The sequence below is a fragment of the Lytechinus pictus genome, chromosome 5 (assembly GCF_037042905.1).
Source record: "Lytechinus pictus isolate F3 Inbred chromosome 5, Lp3.0, whole genome shotgun sequence".
Classification (NCBI taxonomy): Eukaryota; Metazoa; Echinodermata; class Echinoidea; order Temnopleuroida; family Toxopneustidae; genus Lytechinus; species Lytechinus pictus.
Genome location: NC_087249.1, coordinates 14,876,404 through 14,892,370, shown reverse-complemented (window position 1 = coordinate 14,892,370; position 15,967 = coordinate 14,876,404). Strand labels below are relative to the sequence as shown.

General features: G+C 37.5%; 2 protein-coding genes across 2 annotated transcripts; both read right to left on the bottom strand.

Moving 5' to 3' along the window:
• Positions 1-8,031: 8,031 nt before the first annotated feature.
• Positions 8,032-9,657, bottom strand: LOC129261758 (uncharacterized protein K02A2.6-like). Its single transcript, XM_054899800.2, has one exon. It carries the CDS (start codon positions 9,655-9,657, stop codon positions 8,032-8,034), a length of 1,626 nt encoding a protein of 541 aa, XP_054755775.2.
• A 2,456-nt stretch (positions 9,658-12,113) lies between these two features.
• LOC135154105 (uncharacterized) lies at positions 12,114-14,927 on the bottom strand. Its single transcript, XM_064099344.1, has one exon. The coding sequence runs from the start codon at positions 14,925-14,927 to the stop codon at positions 12,114-12,116; it is 2,814 nt and encodes a 937-aa protein (XP_063955414.1).
• Positions 14,928-15,967: the final 1,040 nt, after the last annotated feature.

Below are 15,967 nucleotides of genomic sequence, written 5' to 3'. Positions count from 1 at the left end.
AAAAAAATCAAACTGAAAAATAAACTGTATAAAAAGTTTCGTTGCTACCCTGTAAAAGAAAATGAAAAGAAATATAAGGCAATTCGAAACAATATTTCATCAGAACTTAGAAAAGCAAAGAAGGTGTATTTTTATCAAAAATTTAATGATTGTAGAACTAATCTTAAGCAAACATGGCAATTGATAAATGATGTAATTCATAAACAAAAGTCTATTTTACCACAACATTTTAAACATGAAGGAAACACTTTAAGCGATCCTGAGGTAATATCTAACACTTTTAATAAATATTTCAATAACATTGGACCAAAATTAGCATCTTCAATTAAAAATAGTAATTACAGTGATAACTATTTTTCTTCTTTTTTGAGTCCTCCTCTTAAAGACTGTTTATTCTTGAAACCTACTAATGAGGATGAAATTATCAAATAATTGGTTCATTTAAGAATGGTAAGTCTTGTGGATGGGATGACATTAGTCCCGACGTTGTTAAGTATGTTAGATATGCAATAGCAAAACCCCTAACTCATATAGTTAATCTTTCACTTAACGCAGGGATAGTACCTTCGCAATTAAAAGTATCAAAAATTATTCCAATATTTAAAAAGGGGGATAAAGAAATAATCGGTAATTATCGCCCTATATCACTCCTTTCTTGCTTTTCAAAGATTGTTGAGAAAATATTTTACAATAGGTTATATGATTTTTTAGCAAAACATAAAGTATTACATAATGATCAGTATGGATTTAGAAGAAATATTTCTACAGATTCTGCTTTGATATCTGTTCATGATAGAATTGTTAATGCTTTTTATTCAAACCAGTTTATTTTTGGTGTTTTTATGGACCTGAGTAAGGCCTTTGATACTATAAATTTTTCTATACTTTTTGAGAAAATGGCTAATTATGGTGTAAGAGGGATAGCATTGAAATGGATCAAAAGTTATTTTTCTAATAGATATCAGTTTACAGAATATAATGGGTGTACTTCTTCACAATTGCTGATGGAATGCGGAATTCCGCAAGGATCAAATTTGGGCCCCCTATTATTTCTCTTATACATAAATGATATTTGTAACTCTGCCCCTTTCTTAAAGTTTATACAATTTGCTGATGACACTTCATTGTTTATGAGTAATAACAATATACATTTATTAGTTAATCAGTTTAATGAACAAATCAAAAAGGTATCATTGTGGCTTAAAGTTAACAAATTATCACTAAATTTAGCAAAAACAAAATGTATTCTTTTCAAAACAATACAGAGTAGTAGAAAGCAAGTAATATATGAAGTACCCCCATTATATATAGATGAAACTCTTATTGAAAGAGTATCTAACATACAATTCCTAGGTATACTATTAGATGAGAATCTCTCATGGAAGCCTCATATTACAATGATCTCTTCAAAAATCAGCAAAACTACAGGATTACTTTCAAAACTTAAACACTATTTACCACTGAATATATTATTTACTATTTATAATTCACTAATTTTATCTTATTTGTCCTATGGTAATATCGTTTGGGCAAATTCAACCCCTTCAAAGTTGAAACCATTGTTTTTACTGCAAAAGCGTTGCTTGCGTATTTGTACAAACTCGCATTATTTAGCTCATTCTAAACCTCTATTCAAACAGTTAAACACATTAGATATTTATAAATTGAACACTTATCAAATTGCCATTTTTGTATTCAAGTGTATCAAAGGAACCGTTTTGCCTCCTCTTGCCAATATGTTTGAAACTAATTCTATGATTCACAAATATAACACTCGAAATAGTAAAAAATTACATATCTGGAATATTGATAAGCAGTATATGCAAAAAACAGTTAGATATACAGGGCCCACAGTATGGAACTCATTACCAACTTCGATTACGGAGAATGTCTTTTTGAATACTTTCAAAAAAAATCTTAAAGTTTATTTGTTGTCATATTAATTTTATTTCAATTTAGATTTTAACCTATATTAATTTTGAATTCTACCTGAGAGAGAGATGGGGGTAGGGGGGTGGGACAGGGGGCAGGTGGGGATAGGGGGGATGGGGGCAGGTGGGGATAGGGGGGGTGGGGACCGGGGGCAGGTGGGGATAGGGGGCAAGACGTTGAATTCAAATACATGCGCCATCTAATATTGTTATCATTATTATATTTGTATTTTGTTAACTTTTGGACTCCTGCCATTTACAAGCTTTTAAAAAAAAGCTTTCTACAGGTGTTCCATTTTCCATTTATTTCTATTACTTACAATATTAATTTACTATGCTTATGTATTTGATCTATTTATGTATATACATGTGTATTTCAAATGTACATATTTTGTTGTTTTTTAATGGAAAATAATAAATGAATTGAATTGAATTGAATTGAACGAGTCGGATATGATATTTTTTTACTGAATATTATGTCAAAACTGTCTCAAATTAAAATTCTTATGAAAATGTGATTTTTATTCTCGCTCGGGACTTATATTAAGCAGCTTTTAGCACATGCGCCATACTGCGCCTCTCATTTGTTTACTCTTCACGCTACTTCCGCAAAGAATCATGTTCACAGTGGCATACAGACCACAAAAAAGGAATGAATGACATTTGAAAGAGAGAAGAGTGAAATAAAGTATTCTCTGGATAAATCATGTCAAAATTTGATTTTTGTATTAAAAATGTCAAAACATTTTGCTCGCTCGTTTCGCTTGCTCGCAACTTTTTTTTTAAAGATAAATTCTGTCTGATACGCAATGTCTCGCCCTTTCAGAATCGTCGCCTCATTACACCATTACGCCTGTTCATACCATGATATGACCGGGAAATTTTTGGCTCTTGCCCCCCCCCCCCCCCCCCCCTGGCCACCGACCCCTGTTACGCCGCTGCGAGATCTCGGGCATCTTGTCGAGAGACTTAGATGAGTGCTTGTCTCCCCTATTCAATATTTTATTGGCGTTGTGCAAGCAGCTCCATCCATTTAAATTGGTGATCTTTAATGATCAATAAATTGCTCACCATTTAGAAACATTTTTAAGAAACACTTGTACGCGAAAAAGTATTAAAATTTGTTTCACGGCCTAGTGATAGAGAGTATAAAACAAGTAATTTGTGTATATCAAGGATTTAGCTTGTTTAGTTATTTGTCAGTGGCTATTGGCATGGCGTGAATTGCGTTCAACTAAATCTTTTTTTCTTAATTTTTCACTAGTTTAAATTGTATGACCTGATAATTGTTCCCATTTAACATTTAGTGATGTTTCCTGTATTGTTTTATCAAATATTTTTGCCTAATTCTTATAAATTTGAACATTTTGGTAATATAAATTTATTAATTCATATAGCTTGTCGTTCCTCCTTGCCTGATCACTGATGACAGTGGGAGAAGATTCTTAAGGGCGACACGCTGGCCGTGAAGCGAAACCGCGAAGGTAAGCGATGTTTTTTGCGCCAGTACAGGTAAAGCAGAGCCATTTGAGTGAACGCCATCAGCGACGAGATGCATGCCAGGCGTGACGTTGTCATTGTCTATACGACATCCGAAGTTTCCTTGATTGGCTAGAAGTTTCAAAGCCACATTCCGCCATTTCTCGTAGCAGCTCGATTATTCTCCGCGACGATGGATTATTGTGGTTAGGGTTGCAAAGGGCTGGAAAAAAATTGGAAAATTTCCATGGAAAGTTTCGGGAATTTTCAGCTGCCGGGAAATTTGGGAATTTTCGGGAATTTTCATTTTTTTTACCAAAAGTGATAAATTCTGTTTTTAAATACAAAATTATGAATTGATATCCTCAAACATTATACTTTCCATTTGTATTTAAACTATTCTTCATTCTTTAAATTGCCCATGGTATAAAATATTAATCAAACTGTACATGCAACACATTATAATACATGTCTATGTATCCAGTAACATGGTGGAGCATTGTACAAAATGAAGCTTATCAATTGAACGTAAAAAAATAAAGCTTTGCTTTACCCATTTTCAATTTTTCATTGTCAAGGGTTTTTTTATGTGAGAACTGCCATTACATAAAAACATTGCCCCCTACATGTAGTCTGCACGCACAGACCCTTATTGAACTTTGTTCCACAAGTAGGTCTTCACACAAGACTAGCAGGAATACAATTTTCTGTTCAACAAAAGTACCTTCTGTACACAAGTCATTGGCAGACACCTAGCTGCATATTCAGAACACTTTCCTCGAGTGCAGGGTTTGCTAGTCTGCTGTGCAAAGCCTTCACATGATTTAAGGGTCTGAATGTGAAGCCTACTCATGCCTTGTGTACTGAAGGCCCTCTCGCTCAGGAAACGGCAAGATTTTGCGTGGAGACCTACTATACTTGTTGATCAAAGTTTCAATCAGGGTCTGTGCATGCAGACTAAGTTTGCACAGCAGACTAATCCCACCACCAGCTATGGCACTGGCTTGAGTCTTTAAATGGGAAAAATCAGGTCCAGGAACGAAAAATGTTAAATTACTAATTTATTTCTGAGATGTCCCAATCCGTGCACCCCCGAAAAAATGGGGGGGTCAAGAAATAACAATATAATGGCTGTCCTTGAAACCAAGATGAATAATTTTTCACAAAGGGAGAAAAAAAACATGCACTAAGTTTGTTGACCTCAAATGACCTTTGACCATGATCGAGATTGAGAAACTTGTTATTAATTTCATATATTTTGTGATATTAAATGACATTTTCATATCAGTTTCATTAATTTGATCTAGTATTTTGAAAATAATGAACGAAAATGTTTATTTCTAAAGAGGGTTAATGAACTAAAATAAACTTTAAGCTGGAACCAGCAATCTGTATGAGTTCATCAAATTAACGCCGCAAACAGCACCAAGTTCTCACTTCTGTTATGCAGAAATAAATAAGAAATAAAGTAATGATAATGAAATTATAATAATAATGCTTATAACAACAATAATGTTATAATTATTATCAATATTGATTCCCATCAGCTGCAGAAAGACCAGAATATCCAATAGGCATCGTTCCATGAACAACATCGTTCCTGGCTGCTATTATTTCAAGCTTTCAGCTTACGATAGCTGGCCTCTGCATTTAAATTCATTTGTTATTGTTTACATGAATAATATGTCTATATATCTACTTAACTACTATACAATTGTCACCTTTGTAACTTGATCAGTATATATGTTTGATTTTATATCATTGTTATAAATTTGTAATTTTGATTTATTAATAAATGCAGAAATACTGCTTTAAAAAAATGTATATCCCTTGTGTAAAGCATTTGCAGTGTACATGTACTGCCATTGCACGTACCATTCAGCCACTGATACAGTAAATCAACTTTTACATGAAATTCATTGAAATTATGCCTTGTCTGACTGTCTTAGCATAATATTTGGATTGAAACTTTGGCTTGAAACAATCAGTATCATTGCCGAAAATTCCCAAAATTACCAATAAATTCCCGTTTATTCCCGTGGAAAGTTTCCACCGCGAAAATTCCCGGGAATTTTGCAACCCTAATTGTGGTTGAGAAAAAAAAAATTCTTCGCTGGGGTTAGACCAATAATTTGTTCAGCTAACGACTCAAGCTTTGCGACTACTTTGAACAGCCGAAGTGAAGGTCGCAAACTTCTCCAATGCGAACATTTCAAAGTGGTTTGCATTTAACGGGTCTCTTTGACAGACGTGAAAGTTTGATGCCCTTTATCACGGAATCTCCATCTATTAAATATCGGTTGAATGAGCATCCTGCACGGATGAAAAAAAATTATTAATTAAAGCTCTCATGAGTTGAGGTCTTGCTCGAAAGTTTCGAAGCTGTTCATCCCGCATTGAAGGATGGTTTGATTCTAGACCAAAAGCTTCGGTCTCTGTTATGTTGGTTGTTCAGCTGAACTCCGTTGGCTTCACTCACCAAATACAGAGACCGAAGTTCTAGCGCGATCTGTACAGGGGACTCAATGGCCATATGTTTATGTACTTAAGATTGGATAAAACGGGGAAGTGAATTTGCGCGACAGCTGAGGTAAGTCACTGTTTTTGTTCCTTTTAACTTGATTTTTCTCCGTTTTTTGGCAATTAATGACAAGAGGGAATATTAATTTGCATTTTGGTCGCATTAATTTTCAAAATTTTTATTCATTAAAGACAAAAATTGAAGAGCCCCGACGGGGGGATTTTGCATTGCATGTCCCCTAATGATGGCTGCACGCTAGCGAGCCGTCTGTGTACGAGGAGAAATAAAAAATAAAAAATGTTAAAAAACTCCTCGAAACAGACGGCTGCCAGCTGTCTAGTTTGATTCATGACAATGCAGATCACTGTTTCTTTAATATAGTTTCGGGATCGATTTCTAAGCTTCATCGGTGATGTGGGTAGCAGAGTTAAGATCCTTTTGGTGACAAGACAATGCTATTAACAGTACCATTGAGTTCCTTACTACGTTTAATGGGTGTATGCTGCACTTGCTTATTGTTTGTAGATCCTCCTGTTGGTTAAATTTGTTTGTGTTGACAATCAGGAATTACCTACATTTGTTTTGTTTTGGTTTGTTTTCATTTTAGAGATTGTCAAATTATAAATTCGCAATTTCAAAACATCTACCAATCTATATATAGGGCGAGGTGTAGCATAAACAATGTGCCCTGCGCATTATATCCGGCGATATATGCCGCTCACCTCTGCGCATACGTGCGAACATTACGCCTTCTCGCTCGCAATCCCATATTCCCACCCAATGACCCTGAGGTAGTATATGTGAAAGTGTCAAGTCAAGTGTCGATAGAGTGTTCAGCAACAAGCAACGTCAAAGAAGCTATCGCAAGATTCTTGCTGCATTTTAGGACCAAGTTCTCGAACATCTTGTGGAGACACTTATTAGGTAAGTGTTTGTCTCCCACATTTAATACTTCTATACAATTCTTATTCCCACGAATAGGCGTGTTTTACGACAGTTTCAGAAACGGATTTGTAATTCTCCTTTTATGTGTCACCATGTACACTGACTAAGAGTGTGACTTTCCCTTTCCATCTTCGAGAGCTATGCTCCGTTTTCCTTTAAAAATCTATATGATTTTATGGCATTCTATTATTACCAATTGTGATTGTTATATTCTTTATACCTGCTATATGGCGAAGCAAACTATTTCTAATATATTATTTATCTTCCCTTCCTAATACTTCCCCTTGACTCGTTAAACTATTCTCCTGTCAACTATTTGTGTATTGTTATTGTTGTGTATTTATAGGGTTCTTTATAGGGAACATCCAGTAATCAGTCTCGAAGACTACAACTGTGTTTGATCAACGTTCATCTTTAATACGCACAAACTCTGGATTCACACTACATCAAGTTCGTATAACACGGAGTTCAATGAGTAACTATGTCGTTACTACGCTATCTATGAAGTGCCAACTGTATCAATGCAATATGTATATCTAACATTTCTCTCCCCTCCTAATATAAAAGTTGTATACCTGTGGTATAAAGAAATATGCATTTCATACCTATTAATATGTAATTCTGTCACTTGTAATTCACCTTAAAATAACAAAAACATGATAATTGAACCATTACTACCAATTATTCAATGTATCATACTATTGGTTTACCCATGTCCGTTTTCGATAGTAGAATAAACATTCTTTACTGTAATGTAATACCTTCACATATCCAAGTATAAATATTATTCTGTAATGAAACCAAGTCTGTCAAATTTACATTTTTGTGAGTTTAACTGTGTAATAAAATATCACTCAACCAAAGTAACTGTTCGTTTTGGGTAATTATTTGTGTTTGCTTCTCTAGTACTTATAAATTTTTAACATATGCATCTCTCATATTTAATGAGTTTGTTAATGTTAAATCTCCAAAGAACCTACTTTTCCATGGTTCATGGTAAAAACTGAACATATTATCTCCAAAGAAAATAAGTTAATGCTACTGTTTGTAATAGTTAACCTTTAACATCAATATGTAAAATAAACAAAACAACTGGTCACAGACTTTTGTGACACCTTTGAACACCAGATGCAATAACACCAATAAATCTTTAACTCACATAGTTTCAACAAGTCTACTGGGTTGCTTTCTTACCCTGTCAGATCTTCTCAACCTGAAGCTGTCAGGTTTGGGAAAATCCACCTGATTCCCATTTGTTTCATTTTCCATACTACCCATTCGTTGAGATGGTTCTAGCATAGACAAATCTGCCCTAGTTTGAGGCTCCCTGGTACCAATACCTATTGGATCTCTACCAACATCATTGTATCTACTCTGTAACTTTTCTATCTCTGTATCTAAGTCAAACTCTGTACCTGGAGTTTCAGTCTCTCCATCTTCCTTTACTAATCTAGGCAACAATTGATCTACATGTCTTCGCCATACCCCTTTCTCAACCTGTACTTTGTATCCTAAAGGACCTTCCCTGTCTACTATTTGACCTGGTACCCATCTAATCCTTCCTACATAATCACGGGCCAAAACATGGTCACCTATCTCAAATTTTCGCAATCTATTGGTCTTCCTGTGTGTTTCTCTCTGCATGGTTTGCTCGTGTAATTGGCTCGCAAACCTTCTTGTGACGTTAGGGCGGAGGTTATCCAACCTACTACGCAAAGGTCTATTCAAGAACAACGCTGCGGGAGATTCGCCCGTAACCGAATGTGCGGCATTCCGGTATGCCAAAAGAAATCTGTCCAATCTCGACTGAACATTTCCTGCGTCTGATTTGGATGCTCTCAGTGCTTGTTTCACTGATTGTACGAAACGCTCGGCCTGCCCATTTGTACTCGGATGATAGGGCGCGCTTCGCTTATGCACTATTCCATTCAACTTCATGAATTCTGTGAATTCCGCGGATGTAAACTGTGGACCATTGTCCGATACTAGGATCTGTGGTAGTCCAAATCTTGCAAATATGCTTCTCAATGCTTCAATGGTTTTCTCGGTAGTAATATTTGGCATAATAGTCACCTCTGGCCATTTACTATATGCATCAACAACAATCATGAACATCAGTCCTTCCAAGGGACCCGCAAAATCTACATGAATCCTCTCCATAGGCCGCGTTGCTGGGATCCATGGATGCAATGGACTTGGCGATGGTTGCTTCTGAACCACCTGACATGTTTGACATTGCTTCGCCGCATCTTCAATTTGCGCATCAATGCCAGGCCACCATACATGGCTGCGCGCAATGGCCTTCATTTTGACTACGCCTAAGTGCCCTTCATGTACTTCTTGCAAAACTGCACTGCGCATTTTCAGTGGTACCACGATTCGCATTCCCCATAACAAAATTCCTTTTTCTATGGTAATCTCGAATCTGCGCCCATAGAAGCCTTGCAGATCTTTGTCTGCTTCCGGTAACCGCTTAGGCCACCCATCTAGAGAATAGCGCATTACTCTCGACAGTGTCTTGTCCTTGCGCGTCGCGTTGCGCAATTCCTCATAACTCATCGGTAAAGCATCTACGTGACAGATAGCTACATTTTCCGGTTCTTGAACATCCGGTTCTTCCTTTCTGTCAGGTAACCGTGAAAAACAATCGGCATTGGCATTCGCTTGGGATGTACGATATCGAATATCATAATCAAAGCTTACTGCGGCAGCCCGAACACGTACTGTGTTCGGGCTGCGTTGTGATTCACCCCGGCTCACCAGATCAAACCAGATGAGCATCGGGAATCAATCAAAAATACATAAAATTGCACAAAACTGTTACAAAGGAATCAATACATACTTACAACTTAAGGCGCAATATGGGCGGCCCTCAAAACTTCGAAATAATTCCCCAAAACGAAGCAAAAACGTCGGAAAATTTTGCCGGTGTGCATTAAAAGTCTTTTGTACAGGAAGCAATGGAGGATCGATATAGCCTTTTGACGAGGCAACGAGATAAATTGATTTTTATCTTCGTGCTAGCAGAAAACAAAAACAAAAGAAAAATAATAGCCTAATCCTTATAAAAACAAAAAAATAAAATTATAATACGTTTATAATACGCTCTTCCTATTAATTTCACCCTGTTTATTCACTGAGGATCCTATAGAAATATACTAGAAGTCTTTGACAAAAGGCTATCGTATGAGGCATGCGAGAAAGGGTAATATGAATATTCATAAGTCTAACTTAGTGGCGTAATTTCTTTTTCGATGGTTTGGCTGCGTGGCAGCCAGTGAATAAATCACTATTTTAACGGCCTTTTGTTTTTATTCGATTAGCTTCTTTTCATGTAATTTTTTTCTTCATTCTTTTCTCGTGTTCTAATATTATTTCTTAGTTCTCCCTCGTGATTTCTTTTCACTTTCTTTATTTTTTATCCCCTTTTCCGTTTTGTTTTTATTATTTTCATATTTTGTTCATCTACTTTTCGTTTCGTAGTTGATTTTCTTTTCCTTTCTTTAATTACTGTTTCATTCTTTTCTTTTTGACTTTTGCTCTTGTTTCTTCGTTTCTTGTCTTTTCTTTTCCCTTTCGTTTTCTTTTTTATTCTTTTTTCTTTACTTTTCTACCTATTGTCTCTATATTTAAATTAGTTTCTTTATCATCTTTTTTTTTTTCGAGAGAGATTATGCACGTGGTGTGCACATTTTTTTTAATATGCATAATTGAAAACAATTGATACACCTTGTGAGTAAAAAGATAATTTGATAGCCTATTTTATGTGGTTTGTATTGACGCTTGAAATGATGAAGCCTATTCTTTGCAAATAATTTATTTCCTTGTATTATATTAAGAAGTACTAGTAATTTGATATCATTTCATGTTTGTATTTGAGTATTATTCTATTGTTGTAAATTGTTGTACAAAATAATTATTCAGCCTTTGGCTGCGAGGCATGTTTTTAACAAACCATTATTGAATTGATTTTAGCCATATATATGGCTGCTATTTTTTCAAGCATTCAGCTTACGGTAGCTGGTCTCTGCATTTGAATTCATTTGTTATTGTTTACATGAATTATGTCTATATCTTCTTATAACCATAGGCGGCGGAAGTGGGGGCGGGGGGAGTATCCCCCCTAAATTTTAGGTGGGGTTACGAACCCCCCTAAATTTTTTGTTGATAACCTTTTTTTTTTTGCTTCAATTTTTTTTGTCATTTTTTTTTTGCTTTTCAAAAAAATGTGGTGCCCCCTAAAATTGTTGGCTTCCACCGCCAACTACATTGTCACCGTTGTAATTTGATCATTATGTATGTTTGATTTTAAATAATTGTTATAAATTTGCAATTTTGAATAAATGCAGAAATACCTGCTTTAAAAAGAAAGAGAAATGCTCGCATATATGACGTCACAAATAAAAAAAAATAAAACTCTATTATTAGCCCGGGGGTGATGGCTCAACTTACCCCGCCTTCCCCTATATATATATACATTTTTTTGTTTACCACAACCGGCTGGATACGTCTTTCTCAGGCAACATCTTCCCACTAGCGTACCTATGCCCCCCCCCCCTTACGAGTCACACTCACAACCCATGCAAGGGACGTGTCCCTAGCTATGCCCCCCCCCCCCCCCGATGAGTCACAACTGATCCCTGACAAGCCACCATAGTGGCCCCCTCCTTTGAAGTTGAATACCTTCTTTTTTCTTCTTTAAAAAAAAAAAATGTATTTTGTAAACGCAGTCATGTTTGTTCATAATATACAGATTGAGATAAATATAATTTTAATGAAATGAATTCTTCTTTAAATAATGTTTTTTTTTCTATGTTAAATGCAAGCAAGATTGATATCCATTACTGAAATACCTAAATCGCGATTTATTTGAAAAGCAAGTTCGTGATTCGACCGAAGTTTTCTTATCTCTTCTTGTAATGCATATTCATTAACCTTAACAGTGACGACATCTTATAAATATTCATGTTGCGCATGCGCATACATGTTTTTAATTTAATTCAACATGGCGATTCGTACGAAATCCGAAAATTGATCCTCTATTGTACGATTCCATCGAATGTTCGTAATTTTAAGGAGAACGTATCTTGAACTCAGTTTGTTTAGGTAAGGTCAGTCCTAACTGTCGTATTTTTGGTTTCGTTTTATCATCCATGTTTTTGTAATTTAGCGATTAATCTAGTGCATCAGTGCACTCCGGTGAGAACGAGTGGGAGCGTTCAGGACCTCGACACTGTCTAAAGACGTCGTGTCGAGGTTCCCGGGGCAAAATCAAAGCCTGCCAGGTACATCGCCCATCGCTGCATCCGTTCGGCTGCTAGAGCAGGCAAGCTCTTGTACGGTCCGAATATAGCTGTGAGTGGCTTATTGTCAGTCACCAGTGTGAACTTACGACCGAATATATACATGTGGAATCTTCTAAGTGCGAACACTATCGCCAACGCTTCTCTCTCTATTTGCGGATAATTGCGTTCTGCCTTTGTCAACGCACGTGAGGCAAACATGACTGGCCTTTCCTCACCACTCGCATAAATTTGCGATAGAACCGCCCCTATTCCTATCGGACTGGCATCCGTGGCAACCGTCATCGGTAAAGTCGGATCAAAATGTGCAAGAAATCCCGATGATTTCAACAATGACTTGGAGCGTAGAAATGCTCGCTCTGCTTCGATATTCCACACAAATTTTCGTTCTGACTTCAATAAGTCTGTAAGCGGCGCGATTTCGTGGGCCAAATTAGGTATGAACTTCCTGTAATAGTTCAATAGGCCTAAATAAGACCTCAACTCTGAAACACTTTGTGGTCTTTCTAGCTCCTCGAGCTTCTTCATTTTGTCGGGGGTCTTATGTACTCCGCTCCTATCAATGACATGCCCCAAAAACTCAATCGATTCTTGCGCAAACCTGCATTTCTCCTGCCTTAGAGTGAGATTTCTCTCTTCTAAGCGCGTGAGCACTTTGTCTAGATTCTCGTAGTGCTCTAGCTCAGTACGACCGGTTACTAAAATGTCGTCTAGGTATACTTGGACACCCGGGAGTCCTTGCAAAACTTGTTCAATCGTCTGCTGCCAAATGCTCGGTGCGCTGGTAATTCCAAACACGAGTCGATTCTGTTGAAACAGACCCTTGTGGGTTGAGAGTATCAAATACTTCTTTGACTCTTCATCGAGTTCCAACTGATTGTACGCATGTGCCAAGTCTAACTTCGAAAAGAGGACCCCTCCATTCAAATTCGCTAGAATATCTTCGACATTGATATTTGGAGGAGGTACCGGTTCGAGATTTGGATTCACTGTGGTCTTATAGTTACCGCAAATTCGTACGCTACCGTCTTTCTTGGGCACGGCCACTATGCCTGTGCTCCATTGGCTGTGCTCCACCTGGGTAAGTACGCCATTTTCTTGCAAGCGCGTCAATTCTTTTTCCACTGCTCCCTTCATCGCATAAGGTACCCGAAACGGTTTTGTTACGACCGGCTGTGCATCTTCGCGTACTGTGATATGCGCCTTGACTTTTGTCAGACGGCCTAGCCGCTGCTCAAACAAGCGATCATGTTTGCCCAAAATCTTATCTAAGCTATGCACTGCCGTAACTGCCTCAGTACTTCGCGAACTATAACTAGTACTTCTACCAGACTGAGAGATTATTGCAGCCCAATCTAACTTTATACAACTCAACCAATCTCTGCCGAATAACACAAACTCGGTGTCTACAACGTACAACATCAAACTACCTCTGAAGCTCCCATATTTTACTTCTACCTCTATCTTACCTCGAGGTACAGTCTCACCTGGACTTATTGACACGAACACCTTTACACTAGACTCTAGAGGAATATGAGTAAAATACTGCATATACATGCTGTACGGAATTATACTAACACCTGAACCGGTGTCCAACTCCATAGCGATCTTGTGACCCTCTATCTCTACCTCTACTATTATTGGGGGTGGGGCATTACCCTCTGAATTACCAACTGAGTGAACCTCATTCTTGAACATAGTAGTACGATCATAATCCTCATTATGGCCAGTGTGCCTATCATCATACCTATCATACTCTTCTTGTGTTTCATTTGCACCAACCTTCTTAACACTACTTCTCTTAACGTCTCTCTTTTGATTACTGTCTCTGTCTTTCTTTACATCAAATTTATACTTTTCACAGTCTTTGCTCCTGCATTTTCTAGCAATATGCCCCTTCTTTCCACATTTTCTGCACTGTCCTCGGAAGCTGCACCCTTTCGCCAAATGTCCTTGCTGTCCGCAACGAAAACACTCAAAGTCCTTGTGCTGGTTCTGCTGTCTTCCTGTTCCAGACCTCTTAGACAGGTGCGATGCGCCGGGATTGCCCTGACGCGCGCCGGGATAACCCTGGCGCTGGCCGGGATTGCCCTGACCAGAAAACATTGATCCTGCTCTCCTCCTCTGATCAGCTACTGCGTGCACAGAAACACCATCTGACCCCGTTCTCATAGCTTTCGCTTCTCCCAGCGTGACCTCACGATCCAGGGCAAAAGACACAGCATCCTGGAATGACAAGTTGGGGTTCTCTGCTGACCTTTCCATCAACTTTAAGGCTGTTCCTTCATCCTTAATTCCGCTGATAAACCTATCACGAAGCTGTTCATCGAGCTTATCAGCAAACTCACAATTCAGACTCAAATGTTTCAGCTGCACAACATAGTCTTTCGTAGACTCTCCCTGTGCCTGATCCCTTCGGATAAACTTTCGTCTTTCCGCTACAGTAATCGGTGTCTTCTTATAATGTCTGCGTAATACTGCTTTCAGCTCATGGTACGATTGATCTGCCGGCTTAGCTGGGGCTAACAAATCCCTAGCTCTCTTATAAACATCTGCTCCTAACGCATTCAGAAACACTGCCACCACCTTCCTCTCCAACGCTCTCTCCGCCGGAGTCTGCTGGGCGCCGCCCGGTGCAGTCGCCTGTGGGACCTCGTAGCCGTGCGCTACCAAATGAAGCTCAAAGCGTTCGATATAACAATCAAAGTCCTCGTCCCCCAACTGTCCGAAATTACTCACATTTGCCATCATGACATTCCCCAACCAACTCGTCGCCAAACTGTTGTGTATTTATAGGGTTCTTTATAGGGAACATCCAGTAATCAGTCTCGAAGACTACAACTGTGTTTGATCAACGTTCATCTTTAATACGCACAAACTCTGGATTCACACTACATCAAGTTCGTATAACACGGAGTTCAATGAGTAACTATGTCGTTACTACGCTATCTATGAAGTGCCAACTGTATCAATGCAATATGTATATCTAACAGTTATGTTGAATGTTTCATCATATAAATGAAACCATTACCTAATAAATAATAAATATTCACGTATAATCGTTTCTAAATAATTCAAGAGGTCTCTCCTTCAATTGCACTAAAGAATTTGAACATCTCTTCACTCATTTCTACATTGTGAAATGGCATTTTAATAAATCAAAATAAGGTCTTATTCGAATAAAAACTTGATGAGGTCATTGAAACTTCTGGCAGATCAATGAATTGGTGCTTATAACGCTTTTTCTAACACTGACGTCACTCGATGAGGCACAGGTCATTTATGGTAATTCTCTTTCCACAACTAGCCATGTGATATTTCGTAATACCATGTCATTAAAAATAATATTTTTCCCATTTTCCCCATGAAACGATTAATGGTCAACCAATCAACCCCAACCCAAATTAGGCTAATCCCTCGATCTAGGGACCAGACGTAGCTTTTCGTAATAAACAATTTAGATATAGTGCATTTCTGATGTCACTTTGCTCCACTTTTTATGGCCTATGAAATTAATGATACATTTATAAGAACAAGGCCTGTGTCTTGGCAAAGGGATTAATGAAGGGGAGCGTGAATTGTATTTACATATATGTACATATATATATATTGACTGAGAGTGTGACTTCTTCTTTTCATTCTTTGAGAGCTATGCTCCGTTTTCCTTTCAAAATCTATATGATTTTTACGACTTTCTATATGATATATATATATATATATTAATATATATATATATATATTGCATCAAAACCCCCTTAGCGAAATAGATAGGCATAAGTTAAATAATA